Here is a 22,628-nt window from a genome sequence, read left to right on the forward strand (position 1 = left end):
ATTTTTGTTCCGTGTTTAAAGAAGACTGATCTCCTCTGCAGATCAGTACCAAGAGTTACATCTTTCAAAATATAACATTGTCTATGCTAATTTTTTTAAAGGGGGTTCAGATTTAAAGCTGCGTATTGTCTAATGCGGAGGCTCAAGGTTTTTAAAAAGAAACACCTAGTTGCTATGGTGTGAACTGCAATGTAGATATTTTGTTCTGCAGTCTAATCTATTATTATGCAGGCCCATAGCCAGGATTCTAGAGGTGGGGGGGAACTATTTTTTCAGGGGGGGTATTATGTTGGGTATCTATACTAGTGTGCAAAATGAAGGGATAAGTACGGAGAAACATCAAAGACCCATAACTCCCCCAAATTTCATGAAGATAAAATATTTGGGGGGGGGGGGTGGTGGTGTTTGAAAGCCACATTCATTATCTGTAAACCAATGTAACGATCATTTGCATAGAATAAATGCATCTCTGTATGCAATGTAGAATGTATTTGTCTACCTAGAAATAACATGCAACATATCCTTTCATTTTACACACCAGCACAATACACAGGCTTGCATCCCTGCAAAAGTGAAACATATCACTGTGGTGCAGGTAGTATTTGCTTGTATTGAAAGCATTTCATTAGCCCAGGACACATTGCTGATGCATTGATACATACTAAAATAAAATTTATTTACTTTACATAAAAGCAAGAGGAAAGATGTGCAAGTTAAATACAGTAACGCCAAACAACTGTTACCCTGCACATGCCCGATCTTGTCTGATCTCAGAAGCTAAGCAGGGTCAGGCCTGGTTAGTACTTGGATGGGAGACTGCCTGGGAATACCAGGTGCTGTAGGCTTATACCAGAGTCTTTCGAGACTGAAGCTTGCCAACCATTGGAACACTAGTTTGTTTTTTGTTTTGTTTTTACAATATTCATTACTTTGAAAAAGCAAAGTACAGTAGATTTGAATTATTGAATCTACCTAGTAGAGCTGAATTCTATCTTTCTGAGAGTTGAATCTCCTTAGAAACGGGTGGATCCAGGGTATAAGGGGGAGACCATGAGCACTACCTTCAGAGCCCAGGTCAACCAGGTGGGTAGATCTGGGCTTCTGCCTGGACTTTGGAGTCCAGGTCTACCAGCCAGGTAGACCTGGACTGCTGATTGAGATTATATCCTCTGTGGCTATTTGCTGGGTGGGTAAAGACTGGACTTTGAATCCAGGTCTACCTGCTGTGTAGACTTGGGGTCCTGCTTGTGCTTATCGTCTCTGTGGACATTAGCTGGGCGGGTAGACCTGGGCTCCTACCTGGACTTGGAGCCCAGGTCTACCTGCTGGGTACACCTGGGTTCCCAATTGAGCTTATAGCCTCTGTGGCTATTTGCTGGGCAGGTGAAATTGGGCTCCCACCTGGAGTCCAGGTCTACCTGCTTGGGTAGACCTGGGCTCCTGATTGAGCTTATAGCCTACATAAGAACATACAAAGAGCCAAAGATCAGGCCAAAGGCCCATCCAGTCCAGCTTCTGGTATCTCACAGTGGCCTATCAAATGCTTCAGGGAGCACAAAAGACAGCAAGACAAAACCTGTGTCCTGGCGCCCTCCCCTGCATCTGGCATTCTGAGGTAGTCTACTTCAAAAATCAGGAGCTTGCGCATACCTATCACGAGTGATTCGTAACCCATGATGGACTTTTCCTCCAGAAATTTGTCCAATCCCCTCTTAAAGGCATCTAGGTAAGATGCCATCACCACTTCCTGTGGCACAGAGTTCCACAGACTAATTACACACTGAGTAAAGAAATATTTTCTTTTATCTGTCCTAACTCTCTCAACACTCAATTTTAGTGGATGTCCCTGGTTCCGGTGTTATGCGATAGGGAAAATAATATCTCTCTCTATCCACTCCATCCATCCCCTACATAATTTTGAATGTCTCAATCATGTCCTCCCTCAGGCCTCTGTGGCTATTTGCTGGACTTGGAGCCCAGGTCTACCTGCTTGGGTAGACCTGGTCTCCAGATTGAGCTCTGTGGCTATTTGCTGGGTGGGTAGACCTGGGCTCCCATTCCAACCAATCTCCTCAGCACCCACCTAGTGGGTGTTTCCCTGATACCCGATTTTGCTCTCCATTCTGGCGGGTGCCCTTCCCTGCTGGCAGGACAGTTGGGGGGGGGGTCTGCACCCATGGCCTCCCCCGGATCCGCCCCTGCTTAGAACCTTTTCCACACTTAAGTTCTTGGTTCTCTTTAGCTCAAATGCTTTCCATGCTTTCTCCACCAGAAAAAGGGTCTCCCCAGCCCCCAAGCAGTAGCCATTAATTTTAAAAATATATATGAAAGGCAAAAACCCCACCATGAAGTCTCCAAACAGAAATATTTCTCCCTGCCCCGCCGCAGCAATACCTTGTAGTAATTAGCATGTTCCACAGTAGAAGAAAGAGCACCCTCTCCACCCCACCCCCTGCCACTACAAGTAGAAATCTCTTCCTTGTAGCTTCTCTTGACCAGCCCAGCTCTGGATAGGGGCAGAGAATGACCAGAGGCCATAACTTCCAAGGAGCCCTCCAGGACCCTATTTTACTCACTCTACACACATGCACTCTCTCTCTCCCTCCCTCCCATCCCCTGCCAGAAGCACCAAGCCCTCTTTCCTCCTGTGCATGAAAAAAGTTGCAGAAAGGGCTTCAAATCATCCCCAATGGACGCCAGACTAGACAGAAAGAGGACAGGGTTGGAAAAAAATTCTACGGGGGGGGGGAACTGCTGGCTGGGGGGGGAACCCCTCCTCGAACATAACAACAGCCCCACTGGATCAGGCCATAGGCCCATCTAGTCCAGCTTCCTGTATCTCACAGTGGCCCAACAAATGCCCCAGGGAGCACACCAGAAACCTCATCCTGGTGCCCTCCCTTGCATCTGGCATTCTGACAGAGCCCATTTCTAAAATCAGGAGGTTGCACATACACATCATGGCTTGTATCCCATAATGGATTTTCCTCCAGGAACTTGTCCAATCCCCTTTTAAAGGCGTCCAGGCCAGTCGCCATCACCACATCCTGTGGCAGGGAGTTCCACAGACCAACCACACGCTGAGTAAAGAAATATTTTCTTTTGTCTGTTCTAACTCTCCCAACACTCAATTTTAGTGGATGTCCCCTGGTTCTGGTGTTATGTGAGAGTGTAAAGAGCATCTCCCTATCCACTCTGTCCATCCCCTGCATAATTATCCCCTGCATAATATTTATGCATCCCCTGCATAATAATCCCCTGCATAGCCTCCTAGCTATGGCCCTGGTGAAGGCACATGAAGGTGCGCCCAGCCCCAGGCTGTCAGTTTCCAGGCCTCCCTCCCAGCCAAGAAGAGCTCAACAGCAGGGTGCAGCTCTGCGTCCCTGGGGATTCCTCAGCAGTTGGTCCCTGGAATGGCAAACAGAAACAGGATGCTTGCAGGAGTAAGCAGGACACCACTAGCCCATTTTAATGGTTAACCTAAGAGCTTGCTGGAGTTCTTGCACTTTGGTGGTTCATAAGCAAGAAGCATGAGATCACTTTACATAATTCAATCCCATGTGCATCAATAGTGCAGTACTGTACTTGTATCCCACCAGCCTCTGCTTCATCAAATGCATCTAGCCCATTTTTTAGTGGTTAACCAAAGAGCTTGCTGGAGAGTTCTTGCAAACCATGCAAAATGTAGTTGTATCACTGTAGTAGTAGTATACTACATGTAGTAGCAGTATGTAGTAGTATAAGGGCCCAATCCTATCCAATTTTCCAGCACCGGTGCAGCCGCAAGGTAACAGAAGAAATGTTCCCATACCTTAAGGGGGCCTCTGTGAGTGCTGCCCCACCACAAGATGCAGTGCATGCCCCATTGGCACAGCAGCGCCGGCACTGGAAAATTGGACAGGATTGGGCCCTAATTTGACTACTACAGAGTTAAAGCCCCAAGGAAGCCCAACCAGAAATCCTTCATAATGTAAGATGGCTGCATATTTGATTTTTCCCCTGCCTTTTTTCTTTTTATGCCACAGCAGGCATTTCACATGGCTCCGCCACAAAACATAGAAAAGGACTTGCCTCCTTTTCTGAATAGAACCGATTGCGCACTGGGGTTGGAAAGGGAGAAATAATGTGCCTGACATGCTCTGTGATCCTTCCCTGGGCAGCATGACAGGCAGCTGCAACTGTGTGGGGGGCGGAAGGGAGAGGCCTTTCCAGCAGTGCGCAGGCAGAGCAGCTTGACAGCGGAACATCAGTGCCAAGTGGGGAGGGGAATGTGGGGTGGGGAGGAAGCAGTGCATCACTGGAACCAGTCCGGCTCTCCTGCTTTGTAGCAGAGTCCCAGCAGAGTGTGGTGAGCATATGGTTCTTCCCCCCTGCAGGCAAATCCCATAGTGCTGAGTGGGACCTGCTTGCTTCCAAGTCAACAGGGTGCATTGCTGAGGCTGCATTGAATCTGGCCCATGAAGGGGGCTTTGGGGGCAGAGCTGCAGTGATTGCAGTGCGCAGGGTGTGGGAGGCTATGGGGAGGCGGGTGGCTTGCCTTACTGCCTGCCTGGACTCAGGACCCAGGAGGCAGGCAGTAATAGCATTTATTGGTTGCAGCGCCTCCAGTGCTTCACCTACACTGACATTCACAACAGCCCTGCAAGGTAGGTCACTGGGGGAGCTGAAGTCTGTGGGGTAGGGTTGCCTAGGGGTAACAGACACAGAGTGCCTCTACCTTGAGCCGTTGTATAGAAGAGGGGATTTGGGCAGGTGGAGCTTTTTAAACTCTTCCATGTTGAGCTGCACCTGCCCAAATTCCCCCTTCCATACCATGGTTCAACCACTCTGTGCCCCCTTTAAATAGGTCACCCTATTTATATGTTGTGCTTGTCTTGCCATTATTAACAAGGTAACTTGAAGGAAAGGCACTTTTCACATGCTCAGGGAAATGCCTTAGGCTGCAGTCCTTGGCACACTTGGGGGGGGGGAGATCCTGTGGAACTCAGTGGGACTTTAAGCTGCAAAATTCTCTCTTCTACACAATAGTTAAAGGTATAGGCACTCCATCCTCCATTGTATCTGGTCACCCTGTCTGTACCTTTTAAGCAGCTGCAGAAAACCTTGTGGGGTTATTGGGGGAGTGTGAAATGTGTTTGCTGCCCAAGCACTCCTTGTCAGAGACTGGGAACTTGCATATGAAACTGCCATCTGAGTCTGACTTTTGTGCTGTGGGTTATCTACACCCCTGGCAGCAGCTCTTCAGGGTTCTGGACTCCCCAAGGGACTGCAGGCTGACCAAGGGAAGCAGTGCCTAGTGGTTATCATGCCCCCCCCCTCCTATTGTTCCCTTCTTTCTAGGGTTACCAAAGTGGGGCAGAGTCCCTATACGTTAACCGGTGTATAGAAGAGGGAATGTTGGCAGGTGCAGCTCAACATGGAAGGGTTTAGAAAGCTACACCTGCCAAAATTCACTGGCAGGAATGACCTGAATGGTACATATGCCCCTTAAATCCTTTATATGCTGACCCCGTTGTTTTGTGCTCCTAGAGGGATGGTGAGCCAAGGACTTGAAGACTGTAACTGAGCCAAGATTGTCAACTCTCCTAATGGAAGAGGTAAGGACTTGGCTACCCTTCTCTATCAGCTGCAACAGAGATGGCCAACCTCATTATGGTCCCTGGTAGACCCCTTTTTAAAGGGCAGCTCTCTAATATTTAGAGTGATAACTATTAATAAAACATAGAATAGAAGCAGCTGTCCTGATTCATCCCAGCATCCCTCCTGGTGGCTGTAGTTAGTATATCCCTTGTTTAGATGGTGAGCCCCTTTTGGAACCATATTATTATTTTTTGCTTTCTAAATCAGTGGTTCTCACACATTTAGCACTGGGACCCACTTTTTAGAATGAGAATCTGTCAGGGCCCACCAGAAGTGACATCATGACCGGAAGAGACATCATCAAACAGGAAAATTTTTAACAATCCTAGGTGGCAATCCTACCCACACTTACCCAGGAGTAAGTCCCATTTACTATCATTGTTAAAAGCATATGTGGAGTAGCTTGTTAAAAGCATAGGTCTGTAACATTTCCCCAAATGCAGTCACATACCATGGCAGAATCAAGTCTAATATATTAAAAATAAAATATTGAAATGAACGGGGATTCACCTGAAATTGGCTCGCGACCCACCTAGTGGGTCCCGACCCACAGTTAAACACTGTTCTAAATTGCTTTTAGAATTGGATTGTCAGCATATATCAATATTCTTCTCAATATTCTTTTGTAGTGATGTAGAGGAAAGCATTTGAGGCGAGATTTTTAAGAAGAGAGAGAGGAGCAGCTGATAGGACTGGGCTTGAATTCTGGCAGCATTTTAATTATGAATAAATCTTTTTTTTTTTTTTTTAAAGGAATATTCTCAGTTCATCAAAAGTGATTCACCAGAATCTCCAGCAAACCCAAGGTCCCAAAAGCTTGCTTGAGTTTCCCTGGAGTCACTTCTAAGGTGTTCAAAATATTCCCTTGACAAAAGATTTGTTCATGATCGCAACACGCCGGAAATAAAGGTGCAAGTCCAATCTTATCAAGTGTAGGTTCCTTTGCCTTCTACCACAAGGGCTTGAAGGGCTGAAATTTGCTCCTTTAGCTTGTTGGTTAAGCTGTACATCAGAAGTGGGTCTTCAGGTGCTTTGGTCTTGGGAGACCAGGCAGATGGTGACCAAGCGGTGGGACATTTTCTGCAGTGGAAACTCAGCTCTGGGATAAGCTTCCCCATAGTTGCTTGCTTAGTGCCCACATGGATCGGCTTTCAGCATCAGACTATTGCAACTCTATTCCATCGGCTGTTCTTTGGGGTAGGTTTCAAGGTATTCCTCTCCAGGAAAGAATCTGTCCTTGCCCCCAGCGAGTTGCAGAAACGTTAGATCACCTCCTTTTTCATTGCCTAGCTTCATAGTGTGGCTAGGAGGAAATGCTTAGTTCTCCAATCTTAACTCCTCTTTTGAGGTCTCTGTTATATTGCAATTTCTTTTAGCCTCCACTGACCCTAACATCATTTTCCAGATAGCTACATTTATTTCACAAATAGTGGCATCCAACTTGAAGCGTGTCTCTACTTCTTGAAGTCTGTGCTTTATAATTGTTAATTTTAGTTTGGTATGTTATGGTTCTCTAGTCAGCTCTTCTAAGGTTTTTTTTTTCTCTTGTATATGTAAGTGTGTATGTATTGTAACTGTATGCCAATAAAGGTACTGAAACTACAGCATCAGACTAAAACTATCCTGTTCACCCAGGTTCTTCGCATACAATTGTTTTATAGCTGTGGGTTTCATGCTTCTACTATAGTTTCATTTGGCTATGTCCGAGACTTTCTTCTGTTTCATTCCCCTCTTCCATTTTGAATCCAGAAAGAAGGAAGAGCATGGGCGTATAGAGGTGCACGCCCCCTCTGCCAATCTTTTACCTGAGGCAACCATCCCAGCTGGCCTCGTGGAAGAACCGGTCCTGACTGAAAACAGAGCAAGCCCTCTGCTCTTTATTTGATCTAGTTTCTACTCATCTTCACGTTGTTTGTCATGCTCACTTATATTCACATGCACTCCTTCTTAACTAGCCGCCCTCTGTTCTCTCTCCACTAATCCAGGTTCCCCAAGGGTCGTTCCAGGATGAACTGGAGTGGTGCATCTCTCAGCTGGAAACCGGCCTCTTACGGCTTAACCCAACTCCAAAACAAGGTGATTAGGAGCCACTCTGAGTTCTAATTGAACTGAAGGACAGATTATTTCATGTGGTAAACAAAATAAAAGGATATTTGCTTTTTTCCTTAATGTACTGGCTTTACTCTAAATTCTCACCCGGTTCCCTTCCCATTGGCAATTGGTAAAGGACATCATTATTATCAGATCTGCAGACTCTTGATAACAATATGCTGAGCTCACAATATAGAAATATCCCAAGATGCCCAGTTCACCCATAAGGCTCCTCTCTGACCAAAAGCCAGCATCTAAAAATCCCTCTTAGAGAACAGGCTAACTGTGGTATGTTCACAAGGGTAAACAGAAAGTCATAAATAAGAGCCATAAACAAATAAAAGGGATGCATAGAGTACCAGATCCTTTGTAATGGATATATCTGTAAACAAATTGCCGATGCGTATCGAATTGCCCTCCTGAACATCCTGAGGATCAAGATGTTGATCTGATAACCAAGCCAAATGTTTGTGGGACTGTTGGTCTGTTATTTTTCCCATGCTTGCCATGGATGTGTTTTGCTCTCTTTGTGTGCTCTTTTGTCCCCCCTCCCCTACCTAGTCTATCCTATAAAACCATCATCATTGTAATTGTTCACCCGTCTCTCCACGTGTGTGTGTTTGTGGAAGGCCCCGTTTGCAAACGAGTAAAACGTTAGAAGTCCTTTGAATTCTCCTGTCGCCTGTTTGTTTGCTTCTCCAAAAATCCAAAGAACCGTGTGTGTGTTCATTCGGGAACACTCTGAATAAGGCTGCAGTCCTAACCACACTTTCCTGAGAGTAAGCCCCATTGAACAAAATAGGACTTACTTCTGAGTAGATGTGGTTAGGATTGTGCCCTAAGACTCTTGCAGCCAGATGAAGTGTTAGGACTGTCTTTAAGAGCAGCCCTACAGGGTAGGTGAGCTGAATCACGTGGCTGCTTTCTCTGTCATTGACCCTACAATGAGGTGTTCTGTGGGCACGAAAACAAATAGGACCGTCTAGCTGAATGGTGCAATGTGTTTTGCATTTTTTTTTTTACTGTTGCAACATGGAACCCAACCATGTGGAGGTATGTCTCCCCCCCCCAGCAGCTACCAAACTGCCAAGAACATGTAGTCTTGGGTGGTACATGAGTTCAAATCTTAATTCACGGACTCTGCCTTGGGGCAAGGCATTGTCCCGAAGCCTCGGTTCCTCGTATGTAAAATGGGACAAAGCTACAAAATGAGAGGACTCCTGTCTTATAGGGCTACTATAAGAGAGAACACAAGTAGGCTGCACATCAGAAATGTTGTTTAAAAAAAAATTGGGTTGTCCTACAGTAATAATGTGGTTGAACTATTTATTAATTTAAAAATGTATTAAATAAATGGATGCCTGCTGGTTTTATGAGTGGGTTCTTACTGCTCTGTGTATAATGTGTTTTGCTGCTGGTGTTTCTGAATCATCCCTGCTAACTGGGTAAGAGGCACTTTTTCAAGTGGCTGCTCCTCTTTTATTCAGCAGGGGGAGAGTAACTGGCCCTCCTCACCCCAGCAGTGTCTTTTTTCTAGTGGTTGTTTGCTGGTGTTCCTTTGCATCTTTTTTTATTGTGAGCCTTTTTGAGACAGGGAGCCATTAGTTATTTGATTTGCTCTTTAAAACGCTTTGTGAACGTGTCTTTGAAAAGCGGTATATAAATACCGTTGTTTTAAATACCGGCATTTAAACGATATATAAATACCGTCATCCCCTGGGGGCTGGGGGATAAGAATAGGCCCTCAGTTTGGCTGTACTTGTCGTAAGAGGCGACTAAACAGCCACTGGGTAGACGGGACTCGTCAGCCTGGGATGGCAGCTCATCTGAGAGAAGGAAAACTCTGATCCCAAACCTCCACTGCCTTGTGGCTACATCCAGTTATGGAAGAGGCTTCAGGAGTCAACCTCGAGGCAAAATCCGGAGCCGGATTCCCTGAGGCAGTTCATGGCTGAACACAGTCACGTTCTGGCAACTCCTGCGACGCCGCTGGAACCAACCGTATTTGGCCTCTGCCTTTCCATTGGACCATTTCAGCGACGTGGAGAGGGGGGATTTGCTGCATGGGTAACAGTCTATCCTCCATACCTACTTTACCCAGGCTTCACGGACTGGAGAGGACACTAACCACCACTCAGAGCGCGATACCATAGTCTTCTGAGACTGAAGGATGCCAACTGTATATAAATACCATTGACAATGTTTGTTTGGATTTTATATAGTATTTAATTTTTATTGTCTGTTTCATGTATTTTGGAAGCTGCTTTGGGTACCCATGTGGGAGAAAAGCAGGGTTAAAATTGAATTAAATAAATGTATTGAATACATTTTTACCCCGCTTTTCCCCCACCCTAGGCACCCTAGGCAGCTTGCATAAAATCAAACAACAGTTATTATAAAAAGATATAAAAATAATGCCTCAATAAAAAAGCAAAAAGCCAGAGGCAGAAGCAAAAAAAATCATAAAAGCAGCAGGAGTTGATAAAAATATAAGAACATAGAAATTTAGCAGCACAGAAAAAGGGAAGCATAATTGATAATAAAACAATAAAGACAGCCATCAAGGGCACCAATAAAAGCATAAGAACATAAGAAAGGCCCCCTGGATCAGGCCAAAGGCCCATCTAGTCCAGCTTCCTGTATCTCACAGCGACCCACCAAATGCCCCAGGGAGGACACCAGATAACAAGAGACCTCATCCTGGTGCCCTCCCTTGCATTGGCATTCTGACATAGCCCATTTCTAAAATCAGGAAGTTGTACATGCACATCATGGCTTGTAACCCGTAATGGATTTTTCCTCCAGAAACTTGTCCAATCCCCTTTTAAAGGCATCCAGGCCAGATGCCATCACCACATCCTGTGGCAAGGAGTTCCACAGACCAACCACACACTGAGTAAAGAAATATTTTCTTTTGTCTGTTCTAACTCTCCCAACACTCAATTTTAGTGGATGTCCCCTGGTTCTGGTGTTATGTGAGAGTTTAAAGAGCATCTCTCTATCCACTCTGTCCATCCCCTGCATAATTTTGTATGTCTCAGTCATGGCATCAAGGGCACCAATAAAAGCAGATGTAAATTTAAAAAAAACAAAAAAACCCAAACACAATACAAAAGTACCCTACGCCAAAACACCCAACAGACATAAATGCCAGACTAAATAAATAATTTGTAACTGTATGTGTGTTCTGTGCTTTCCTTCCAATTCTGGAGAGCAGCCGACGAGACGCGGCAGGTCCTGGGGGTGCTGCGTTCCCGCAAAGCTCCCTTCGTGAAGAAGCGGCAGGTGATGCAACAGGTCTTTGGGGACTACCGGCTTAAGATGGCAGAGGAGAGGAAGAGAGCAGCAAAAGCAGGTGAGGTGGGAACGTAACCAGCGTCTGAAATACACAGGAGCATAGGAAGCTGCCTTCTCCCCAGGTCGGCCCATTGGTTCATCTAATTCAGTAGCTACCCTGACGGGAGGCAAATCTCCAGGGATTCAGGGCCCAGTCCTTTCCAACTTTCCAGCTCCGGTGTAGCCACAATGCAGCCCTGTGGTAATGGAACACATGTCCCCATACCTTGAGAAGGCCCTAGTGATTGCCCTTCCACCGCAGGATGCAGTGCAGACACCCTTAGCACAACCGCACAAGCACCAGAAAATTGGATAGGATTGGGCTATCCTCTCAGTCTCTCCCAGTCTCTCCTGCCTAGATGTGTCAGGAATTGAGCCCCAAGACCTTCTGCATATAAAGCAGTAGCTCTGCCACTCGGCTACAGTGTACTCCGTGAAGGAGGGAACTAAATATTTGGCTTTCCTTGGTGTGATGTCCCATGTAATGTTTTGATTTGGCATAGCACCAAAACAATGAGGACTAGTCACCTACCTGAAATGCCAACTCTTCTGTTCCCTGCAGCAATGAAGACTGGGAAGGTACAAATTCAACCAGGAGATGCTCTCTCTGCGGGCAGCGTGGTGTACAGGAAGCAATCTGGCCAGCCCCCTGAGACACTGAGATCATGGTTTGCACCATCCGATAATAGCTTTCAGTTTGAGTTTGATCTTTCTGAGAGAGCCCTGGAAGAAATCAGTGGAACCGCAGGGGTGGATGCCTCTGAAGAGCAGACCGCTGGTGGTCCTTTTCTGCGGGATGATGAGAATGGGAGACAGGACCTTTCCACTGGAGCAGAAAAGTCTGGGTTTGCTTTCAACTTTGTCATCCCCAACAGTCCCTCCTTTCTTTCTTATGAGTCGGATCCAGGTTTTGTGGCTGCAGCGGAAGGTGTGATAGATGTGGATTCCCCATCCAGCAAAGCCACAGTGGTAGATAATTCAACCTTCCTGAGCCCCAATAGATCAGACGCAGTAGGTGGAACCAGACAAGATGGTGAAGAATGCCCTGCGCAAGGGGTTCCTTCATTGGAGGCTGCCCAAGCAGGTACGGTGCCCTGTGGCTGCATGTTTTAATCCAGTCTTGGAAATGATGCACTCCTGCTCGCTTGTGGCGAGTTGACTCCAGGTGAGGAAACCTGGCAAAGGTTGAATCTCTTCCATGTAAGTGGCAAGTGACTACATGGGAGATCGGTCTGGGTAATGGTTTTAATTGATAAGGGCATGATTTTTAATCGCCCATGTTGAGTTAAAGGCACACTTCTTTGCATTGGGGGACTGTTCTGTTTGTGTTGTGTTGCTGTGATAGGGAAAGAAAAAGGCACACTTCTTTGCATTGGGGGACTGTTCTGTTTGTGTTGTGTTGCCGTGATAGGGAAAGAAAAAGTGAACATGGATTTCCTTCTAACAAGGAGTGGTAGCTTCTGGCTTATTAAATCATGGTCTTGGCCTTCAGTGCCTCAAAACACCAGGGTTTTAAATTATGTGTGTTTTAAGACCATTGCAGAGAGATCTAAGTCCAGGGGTCTCCAGACTACAGCTCAGGGGTCACATCCAGCCCGCCACAAGATTTTTATCTGGCCCACAGCAACTTGTTTTGTGTTTGTTTTTCTGTAAGCGCATCTGCTATTGTTTGACATTTTTACTCATTACATTTCTTTTCTCCCTTTGAGCACAGCATTGTTTCTTTGTAATTGTCTCATTTCTCTTTTGTTTTGAATCATATCATGCTGACAAAAAAGATCCAAGTAAAACTTAATGCATTCATTTAAATTTCATTTTATTATTTATAAAACTGATTTTTTTTTTTTTGCCTGCCAAAATGTATAAAATATACAATGTAACTGAGAAGTTTGGAGACCCCTGTCTTACAGCCCAATCCTATGCATGTCTACCTTTGGATATCACCAGCCATCAGTAGTTTAACTAGTATTTTAAAAAAAACACAATTTCTACACAAACAATACAGAGATACCTTTCTTAGTCCATCAAAGTATTGTTGATCAACTAGATTTTATTTGCTTTTTTTTTTAATTCTCCAAAGTAATACAAAATGGAACTTAGGCTTCATTCTCTATCATCACATCCAGACTGATTCTTAGTAAAGGAATACAGAAATAACATTGGCTTCAGTAGCCTTGAATTACTTGTTGTTCTAGAAACTCTTAAAGAATCCCCAGCTTCATTTAAATATATTCCCCCTTTTCTGTCCTTCCTTCATCTTATTGTAATGGTTAAATCCTAAAGCTTTAATGACCTTTTATTCAGGAATGAGCCTTTGTTTTCATTATTTATTTAGCATAAATTCCTCTTCCAGCCAGGTGGAATAGACGCTGTACATGTTCTCTTGTTGTGGTGTCTTGCCAATAGATCAGATCTGCAAATGTCCTTAAATATAATTAAGTTTAGAAGTATAAATGTCCTGCAAATGTCCTGAACTATGAATAATGGTTAGAAGGCAGGTGATTGATCAGCTAAACATCCTTTCATAATTGACAGTCTTAACAGAGACTAAAGAATCAACTGGAAAAGAAACAAAGCCCATAGCAGGAGCTGGTGAATCAAGCAAGAAGAAAAAGAAGAAAAAATGCCAACCCTCCAAGGTAGAACCAAGTGTCAGTGTCAATGGAGAGAGCAAGCACCCTGGGAAAGGCACATTGGACCAAGCTGAGACGTGTCAGGTATGTCAAGGCTGCTTGTTCCCTTGTGACTGGGAGCAGTGTGTGACTTGAAATATCAGTTCCAATATCAGTCTGTTGCCATCAGTCTGGTTTACCGCAATGGTGTCAATTGGCCAAGTAATTCCCCTTGTAAAAATATGAAGGGAAGGGGAAAAAAAATAAAGAAGGGAAAAGACTGCTGCGTCTGGAATTCATACATTGGGCCCTTTTTCACACACTTCTTGGGCCAAGCCCAGCTTTGCCACCTGCACACGTAATGTGTGAATGCGATACGCCAGGGAGACGCAACAGGGATCCAGGATTGGCTGCAGCTTAAGCCACCTGAAACCGTGTAAGTCTGAAACTGTGACTTACAAAGAGCACCTGGGATGGATCCTGTGGGTGAGCATATGCTATGAAAAGACAGGCTTTTGGCTGCATTCAGCAACCATGTTTATCACTGGACCATTCTGAATGAGCCCAGAGGGCCAAATCACCACCCTCCATCTCCTTTTCAAAGGAGATGAACCTCCTTTGAAGGTTCAACCTGCATGTCACTTTTGTCCGCACTACATTTCTGCAGCCCAAACAGGAATGCAAGCTGAAAGCAAGACCTCAAAAGTATCTGTTCCATGGTAATAACTTCCAGAGAAGAGGCCCTGTTAATCTGTAGCAACGCAAATTTTTTTTTTTTAATGGACCGTGGTCCGTTTCATCAGATGCATGAAATGAAATCCTCGAGCCATAAATTAGAAAACAGGAGTGTTAAACGGTAGGGAATGCAAGTGGCTTAATCTCCGGACAATCGTGAAACAATGCAAGTTTATTGTGTACCTTGATACTTCACAATAGTGGCGATAGGTGTTGACATCCTCCTAGCAGTGCTGATTTAATCATCTCTGCAATATGATGGAAAAGGTGGGTTCTTAATCGGGCCAGAGATAATGGAATGAAACATCCTTATAAATCCTAAATAGGCTGTGTCTTGCTCTGATCCTCCTTTGCTGTTGTAGAATGGGCATTTTTAGGTCTGCAGCAGAATGTCCATACCAAATTATGCAGGGGATGGACAGAGTGGATAGAGAGATGCTCTTTACACTCTCACATAACACCAGAACCAGGGGACATCCACTCAAATTGAGTGTTGGGAGCGTTAGGACAGACAAAAGAAAATATTTCTTTACTCAGCGTGTGGTTGGTCTGTGGAACTCCTTGCCACAGGATGTTGTGATGGCGTCTGGCCTGGACGCCTTTAAAAGAGGATTGGACAAGTTTCTGGAGGAAAAATCCATTACGGGTTACAAGCCATGATGTGTATGTGCAACCTCCTGATTTTAGAAATGGGCTATGTCAAAAGGCCAGATGCAAGGGAGGGCACCAGGATGAGGTCTCTTGTTATCTGGTGTGCTCCTTGGGGCATTTGGTGGGCCGCTGTGGGATACAGGAAGCTGGACTAGATGGGCCTATGGCCTGATCCCGTGGGGCTGTTCTTATGTTCTTATGTCCTACCTGGTTAAAATGCTCTTCCACTGGTTTCTGAACCTGGGTGTTAATTATGTCAGCTTTGTGCTTGTTTATCCCTTTTTACAGAGGTTGACCTGTTTGTCCGATGCTGACGGCAGGTGCTGCAGGGCCTCGCGGTGGCCGTCCTAACGGTCTTCTCTCTCTTCTTCTGTCCTGACTCCTTTCATGCAGCAATCTGAGGAACAGTTAAAGAGGGAGGTGGACTGGTGCGTGGAACAGCTGGAGCTTGGCCTGAAGACTCAGAAATCCACTCCAAAGCAGAGTAAGTCTGTTTGTTGGGGAAGACAAGTGGGAACAAAGCTGGAGACGAATGAATGCGGGAATATTAAAGGTGGGAGGGTTTCGGGTGGTTATCTATGTGTTTATTTTCAAGATTTATATACCAGCCTTCAAAAAATATTTCCAAAACAATAACATCCTAAATAGAGGGACCCTGTACCTGCAGATCTGGGGGGGGGGGGCATGCTCATGGACCCTCTCCACACCCAATATCATTCTTTAAAGGCTAAGTGTTCCTTGCTTTAAACAGGACGCTATAACCATTCAAGTGTTCATGCTATTAGCATAAACATTCAGGCCGCTATTAATACAGGCGTCCCTTTTATCCGTGGTTTCCATATTCATAGGGGGAGTGGATCCTCCACAGATATGGGGGCACACCTGTACACAGTAAAGCAAGCATTGCTAGAGAAGACACAATTTTCTTCTGGATAAGAAGGAAGTACAACTTGATCTCAACCGCTCATTAATAGGGGCTATGTCGCATCTCTGTTCTGTATAGCCCCTAGCGCACGTTTGGCCTTAGAAAAGATGCTGTTGGTATTAAGGACCATATGAATTAGTTAGAGGGGCTGGTGGGAGAGTGTCTGCTTTGCCTGCAGAAGGTCCCAGGTTCAATCCCTGCCAGCATCTTCAAGTAGGGGTGGGAAAGACAATTCTAGGCTAGATGGTCTGACTCGGTAGACAGCCCTTCCTAACTATGTGGGTTGCTTAAGCCCTGAAGCAGGCAACCAAAGGAACTGTAGATCTGTTCTTAACACATTTCTGTTTTTTGAGGGGTGAGCAATAACTAACTTAAGCCTCCCCCTTCTCCATGGCCTTATTCCCCCCCCTTCTAATTCTGAGATGGAATGTGCCTATAGGTGGACTACTAGACTATCTTTACCACATTGTGTTGAATCCAAAGAAAGTTGGTCATGACTAAGCAAGTAATTCCCCTTGTTGAAATCGATGAGAAAGTCATGGCTGGCTAACTGAAGCCCATTTCAGTGGGATGTGATTACAGCTAACTTTCTTTGAACGCAGCCCAAGGTTGACCCAAGCGTAACACTACAAGGTGTATCATACATTTTTTGGAGTCCTTATCTTGTGTGTTTATGTGACATATGCCGTCTTCTTTGGTTCAGAGGATGAAGCACTAAGGGCCATCAAAACGTTGCGCAGCGGGAAGGCTGCGCTGCCTAAAAAGCGACAGATCATGCGTGCCATGTTTGGTGATTACAGGACAAAAATGGCTGAGGAAAGACGGAAGCAACTGAAGCTCATGCAAGCAGGTAGGGAAGTCAAACTTGCACTCGGGACCTGGGTAAGAATTTGGAAGACTGCAGTTATGCTTCCGAATTTCCAAAGCCATCACCCCTTTTCTCATTGTCCTTATTAATGTTGTCACTGCTCCATCCGTATATGTGGTGGTTTACAAGGAATAAAAACAGCATTTCTCTGCCCCAAGGTGCTTACAAATTGGCTGTTGACACAAGGGAGACAACAGAGTTGCAAGGGGGGTGGAGGCTGGGGTAAATGGGGTAGGTAAGGTTTCAGCTTAGTTGCAGTGGGGATTAGGGACAAGATTCTCTTAAATAATACAGATAAGTGTAAAGGGTGATTTTCATCTTTTAGCAGGCTAGGGTAGAAGAGCATGTAGGGTAGGTGAGAGGACTAGAAATGGGAAGCCCTTGTTTGGTACAATTGGGTGAGAGTGTTGAAAAGTCACAAAATATGGAAATGGCCATAGAAATTGGCTACTGGATCTCTGCTTTCCTTAAAAAAACAAAAACAAAAAAAACACCAACCAAATTTCTACTCCTTATGTTTAGGGGGGAAAAGATGCTTGAAAATATATGGCCAGTGTGCTGATAAAACTTCTGAAACCAGAAGAGCTGCAGCTGAAACAAGATTTAATAATAATAATAATAATAATAATAATAATAATAAATACAGGTATTTCTATACCACCTTTCTTGGTCCTCAGATTTCTCCTTAGACTTTATTCAAGGCGGTTTACATAGGCAGGCAATTTAAATTCCTGTAGGGATTTTTACAATTTGAAAGAAGGTTTCTGTCTTTCAAGAAACCACAACATTCAGATGTTTCTTTCTTGATCTGGCCGCACATTCTGGCCTCCATCCTCCCACGCCAGATGGAATAGCTTGGCTCAGCTTGTCAGCTGCTTCAAGGTCGCACGGTGCCGGTGACCTCGAACTGGCGACCTTCAGATGTTATCTTCAGGCAAATGGAGGCTCAACCCTCTAGACCAGACCTCCTGCCCAGAGGGTTGGAGGGTTTATAGAGGGTTGGAGGGAAAGGGAAGAGAGCAAAGAGAAAAATATGCATATTCTGGTACCAGCTCCTTTCCCCATTAGTTACTGAGATTTTACTTCCAGTCCTGCTCAGCTTGGTGAACTTGACTCCAATGCTATGCTTGAGGTTTCTTGTTTGCTAGCCATGCAAATAGATATGAGACAAAGATGGGGATTGGTGTAATGGTTGCGGATGTCACAAAGGCTCGGATTTCTCTCTCATGCAGAAGGTGGCTGTTCTGTTTCTGCATTCAGTTTCTGGAGGGGAAGGAGCATTTTAGGAATTAAAAGCCCAATCCTATGTATATCTACTCAGAAGTAAGTCCCATTGTAGTCAATGGGGCTTACTCGCAGGTAAATGTGGACAGGCCTGCAGCCTAAGACTGCAGGTTCCCAAAATGCAGTCATTTGCCTTTCCTTGCTTGGAGATTGCCTCTCTCCCACCTATGCCAGCAAAGCACTGCAGAAGGAGGTGATTAGATGAACTCATTGTGGATAGGGCATTATGATGGCTTTTGAGTGCTCAGTGGACATCCTTTAATTCCTCTCTTTTAAGCTTCAGCAGCGGCTCGTATCACAGAAGTGACCGAAGACACCCTCAAGAAGAGCAGCCAGGTTTTCAGGAAATCTGCGGAAGCCACCAGAAGAGGCCAGACACAATCCTCCTCCACTTGCCCTGGGACAGCCAGTCCTTGCTCTTTTGTGCTTACGCCTTCCCAGGAAGTGTTCTGCTTTAACTTTTTCTAAGAGAGCTTGTTGGACGCTTGGGGACTTGGTCAGGTGCTGAAAAATGTGGGCAGAGCTTGCCGTTCTTTGTTTTTTAAAAAAATTTTGAGTTGCCAAAAGGCCTTTATACCCAGAAACTGTTGTGAGGCTGAATAGCACAAAAACCTAAAGTGCCTTTTTGGGGAGGCTGGGTCACACAGGTGTGGTATAAGACAACTGCTTCCCCATTAACTCTGCTGTTATAAATGACAGCTTGATGCAGTAGAGTCTTTTGATCTCTCCCCTATACATTTGGGAAATGATGGCAGTGTGGGGGGAAAGAAATATGGAAAATAGCAAAAAGTCACTTCCCTTGTAGTATAAAATAGGGAAAGTGCTTCTTGTGTCATCATCGGAGATCACTTTTTGCCTTGTTTATTGCTTCCTCTGTTCTTGGAGCTACAGGGCAGCTTTTGAGTGTGTGTAGCCATCTGATCAGAAAGCTACTCTGATCTGCTCTTCTGCCTCTAATAGCAGTTTGATCTGCATTGATTGGCCAATGAAATGGTTGCTCATTAATCATGTTTTGTGCTAATTCCTGCAGAACAGCTGGCATTAACAGCACCACTTCCAAAGCTAGCCACACTGACGCACAAACCGCGCCTTTCTGTAAGGCGAAAAACCTTAGGGTAGGAAAGTTGACTCGAACAACTTGCATCATGCCTGAGAACATTTTGCATCATGTTCACTGTCGCTTGCCATATTTTGAACCGGGGAAAGAGTTGGAATCTCCTGGGAAGAAATCAGCTGCTGAACATGACTTAGGATAAGTGTACATGTTGAAATGCCGGAGTTCATTGTAATGTGTCCGTCCGTCCCCCCCTCCATGTCTCAACAAGACAGTACAGCAGCGTTTCCCAAACTTATCTAGCTTGAGACACCCTCACAACCTGGCAGGAAGTGGTGATGACATGGAACATGTTATGCGGTGATGTCACTGCCACTTATTTCCACGTTCAGAGGATGTCACAAGCCTCAAAGTAGCAGTCAGAGGATCAGGGTGGGTAGGAGGGCTTTTCCCAGCATGCAATTTTTGTGCCCCGTTGCGCTGAGCCAGGCAGCCTTGTGATGGGGACTGTTGCTGTACAACACACACAAAAATAAACTTTAAATTTTTTCATCAGTCTTTTCTTCACCTGCCACTTATTTCTGCCTTGGAAACTGATTACACTCTGCTTAAAGATCAAATAGAAGAGGTATAATTGAGTGCTCGCTTGTGCAGTTTTACTCAGAAGTAAGCCCCAGACCTGATAGGTTCCTTGGTTGTTAAGTTGCGTATGGAAAACCACTTATAAAATTATCATTGGGTCGTTTCTAGGTATGGTAAGACATTTCAACTTTTATCTGCATCGCCAGATAAATCTAGTCGAGACACGGGAAGCTTCACTTTCATTGCTTAGATGGGCAAGAAGGATCAACCATCCAAAAGTTGCTGGAGTTGTCCAGCTCACAAGCTGAGAGTATACAACAGAGAAGGGACAGCAGGTACTTTGACACAGTCTCTCCCCCTTCAGCCTTGGCACTCTCATCTGTAACAAAAAACCTCTGGCAGGGGCAGTGAAATGCATTCCACCCCCTAGCTGCCCAAAAGATGCTGGGACTCGAAAACAGGACTCCCAGCCAAGCCTTCTCCTTTCACTTGACTCTCTATTTCCATGTTGCCCCTTTGGGCCAACCCCTATGAAACGATGGACTATTTCCACCATCCTGCTGCCAGGATTGGTTAAGGATGTGGGTGGATTGGTGTATTCTGATAGGTCCCTTGGCTGTTAAGTGGTGTATGGAACAGCTGATTGGATCTGAAGGGGGGGGCATGGATGTAACAGAGGCAGAACAGCATTTAGAAGGGAGATCTTGAATCATCAGCTTCCCAGACAGGTGAACATCCATCATCCAAGATCATCAACCATCCATTTGGACTGATTTCACTCTCCCATCAAGAGAGAAATTCAGCACCTTAATCTCCGTACCTACTGATTTTTGTTTACAAACGGGGAGAAAATCTATAGCTCTGCAATTAATGTGAAAAGTTTTTTTCTTTTCTGAATACTTTTGTAGATTCCTCAGAAGCCAAAATATTCTAGAGCAGCAAAGAGTGACCCTCCTCTGTTTGACTGGAAAAGGAGCCTACAACAATTGAAGTGTGATCATTGCAGGTTGTTTGGGGGTCAGAGAAAAAGGGCTTCTTGTCTTGCATTTACCTGTGAAGAGCTGGGGGAAAACAGTTGTATGATAGGAAATTTGAAAAATTTCCTGAAAGAAGACCTGGTAATTCTGAATTCCATCCTTCAACCTTACACAATATTTCAACGCAAGCTGCTTCTATCCTGAACAAATAATTTCAGCAAGGAACAGCCAGGAAAAAACGTACTAGGCTAGTGGGGTGTAGGAAGAAAGCTTCTTTCATTGGGTAACAACATATAGAAACAATTATTTTTATGTGATTTTTCTGACACTCAAAAGAGCTGATTTTCTTTGTGTTAACTGCTGTTGAATGAGAATTAGGGTAGAAGCAACTTTGTACGTCCTACATATTTAGCTATTAGTTACTGGATTCATTTGAAGCTTGGTATTTCCCATTGAAACAGATTTTTGCTTTAGCTGGATATTGACAATTGTTGCATTTGGGACACTGAAAACGGCTACTCGACCCATCGCAAGCTTTGTTCTGCCATAGCAGTATCTGACGTATCCACTGCTGGTAGTATCCAAGTGCTAAGATGGATGAAACCTGGGTGGCCTATTTGTGTATGGTATTATTAGTCTTGGTCCTGATTTTGATGAAGCAGAAGCCGGACGATGAAATCAAGGAAGCAAAAGATAAGGGAAGTAGCTCGGTCCCAACCACGTACTACAGTGGCAGCTCCGGAAGGCCTCACGAATACAGCGAGGAAGAGATCGCGGCGTCCATGGAGCGACTCACGGGTGTCTTGTTCAGCGCGGATGCCCGGAGAAGGGATCCCCACCACGAGCACCACGGCCCTTCGTCGGGGAAAGAGGTAGGGCATTCTCAGCCTCAAGTGGAGTCGCAGCAAAATCCAGGTACTGTACAGGGCCCCCAAAATATTTGCAAGTCAGCGCAACGTGGGATATTTGTCATGCTTTGCCCTGCAGAAATAGATGTGTAAGGTATAAAGTTTGGGAGTGGTGGAACGTACACCGTCTGTATCTGTTTCAGCAGAGCAATGCAACCTTGTAATTCAACCAGGAGACGGTTGGGGCGGGAGGGGGGTCATCACAAGATCCCTTGGCACAGATTCATTACCCCTTGAAGCAGGTTTAATGACTGTCATGGCTTTGGCAGGCTAAGAACTGATTTTCCCCACAACGCTCCATCTCAATGTTCTCCAGAACTTTTCCCCGTATCTCAATGTTCCCCATATCTTTCCCCCACTCTTTAGGCCTGGTCAGAGCCCCCTTCCCTATCAAGCACCCAGCAGCGGCATGGCAAGGCACCACCACCCCTGCACCACCCCCTGGGCTGCAACCTGACTCTCCCCCTGCCGGTGCACAGAGCAGACTGTAACCCAACCGCTCCCAAGCAGTTTCCTACCCTGACGGCACACTCTTCCTTTGCCTTTAGTGCTCCCATTTCTGCTGCCCTTCTAGCTCACCTCTCTACTCCTCTGCACTTGTTCCACTTTCAGAAGGCAGAAGAGTGGGATGAACGAGGAAGAGGAGCATGCAGACACTGCCAACAGCTAAGGGAGGGACTCTGGCAGTGAAGTGGGCAGCGGAGGCAGCCAACAAGGGCAACCAGAACTGGGGGACATCCACTCAATTTGAGTGTTGGGAGAGTTAGAACAGACAAAAGAAAATATTTCTTTACTCCGCGTGTGGTTGGTCTGTGGAACTCCTTGCCACAAGATGTGGTGATGGCAACTGGCCTGGATGCCTTGAAAAGGGGATTGGACAAGTTTCTGGAGGAAAAATCCATTACGGGTTACAAGCCATGATGTGTATGTGCAACCTCCTGATTTTAGAAATGGGCTATGACAGA

At 45.3% G+C, this 22,628-nt stretch overlaps 1 protein-coding gene across 2 annotated transcripts; it reads left to right on the top strand.

The window, feature by feature from the left end:
• Nucleotides 1-4,296: 4,296 nt before the first annotated feature.
• C13H8orf33 (chromosome 13 C8orf33 homolog) lies at nucleotides 4,297-19,751 on the top strand. Of its 2 annotated transcripts, XM_066640759.1 has the most exons (10): nucleotides 4,297-4,348; nucleotides 5,530-5,597; nucleotides 6,394-6,551; nucleotides 7,626-7,716; nucleotides 10,949-11,086; nucleotides 11,975-12,151; nucleotides 13,603-13,784; nucleotides 15,459-15,549; nucleotides 16,694-16,840; nucleotides 18,420-19,751. In XM_066640759.1, the coding sequence occupies exons 5-10, from the start codon at nucleotides 11,020-11,022 to the stop codon at nucleotides 18,608-18,610; spliced, it is 855 nt and encodes a 284-aa protein (XP_066496856.1). In that variant the 5' UTR covers nucleotides 4,297-4,348; nucleotides 5,530-5,597; nucleotides 6,394-6,551; nucleotides 7,626-7,716; nucleotides 10,949-11,019; the 3' UTR covers nucleotides 18,611-19,751. The 2 variants fall into 2 exon arrangements, with proteins under 2 accessions (XP_066496856.1, XP_066496855.1); XM_066640758.1 differs by lacking the exon at nucleotides 6,394-6,551.
• The last annotated feature ends 2,877 nt before the right edge of the window (nucleotides 19,752-22,628 follow it).

Source organism: Tiliqua scincoides, chromosome 13, assembly GCF_035046505.1.
Source record: "Tiliqua scincoides isolate rTilSci1 chromosome 13, rTilSci1.hap2, whole genome shotgun sequence".
Classification (NCBI taxonomy): domain Eukaryota; kingdom Metazoa; phylum Chordata; class Lepidosauria; order Squamata; family Scincidae; genus Tiliqua; species Tiliqua scincoides.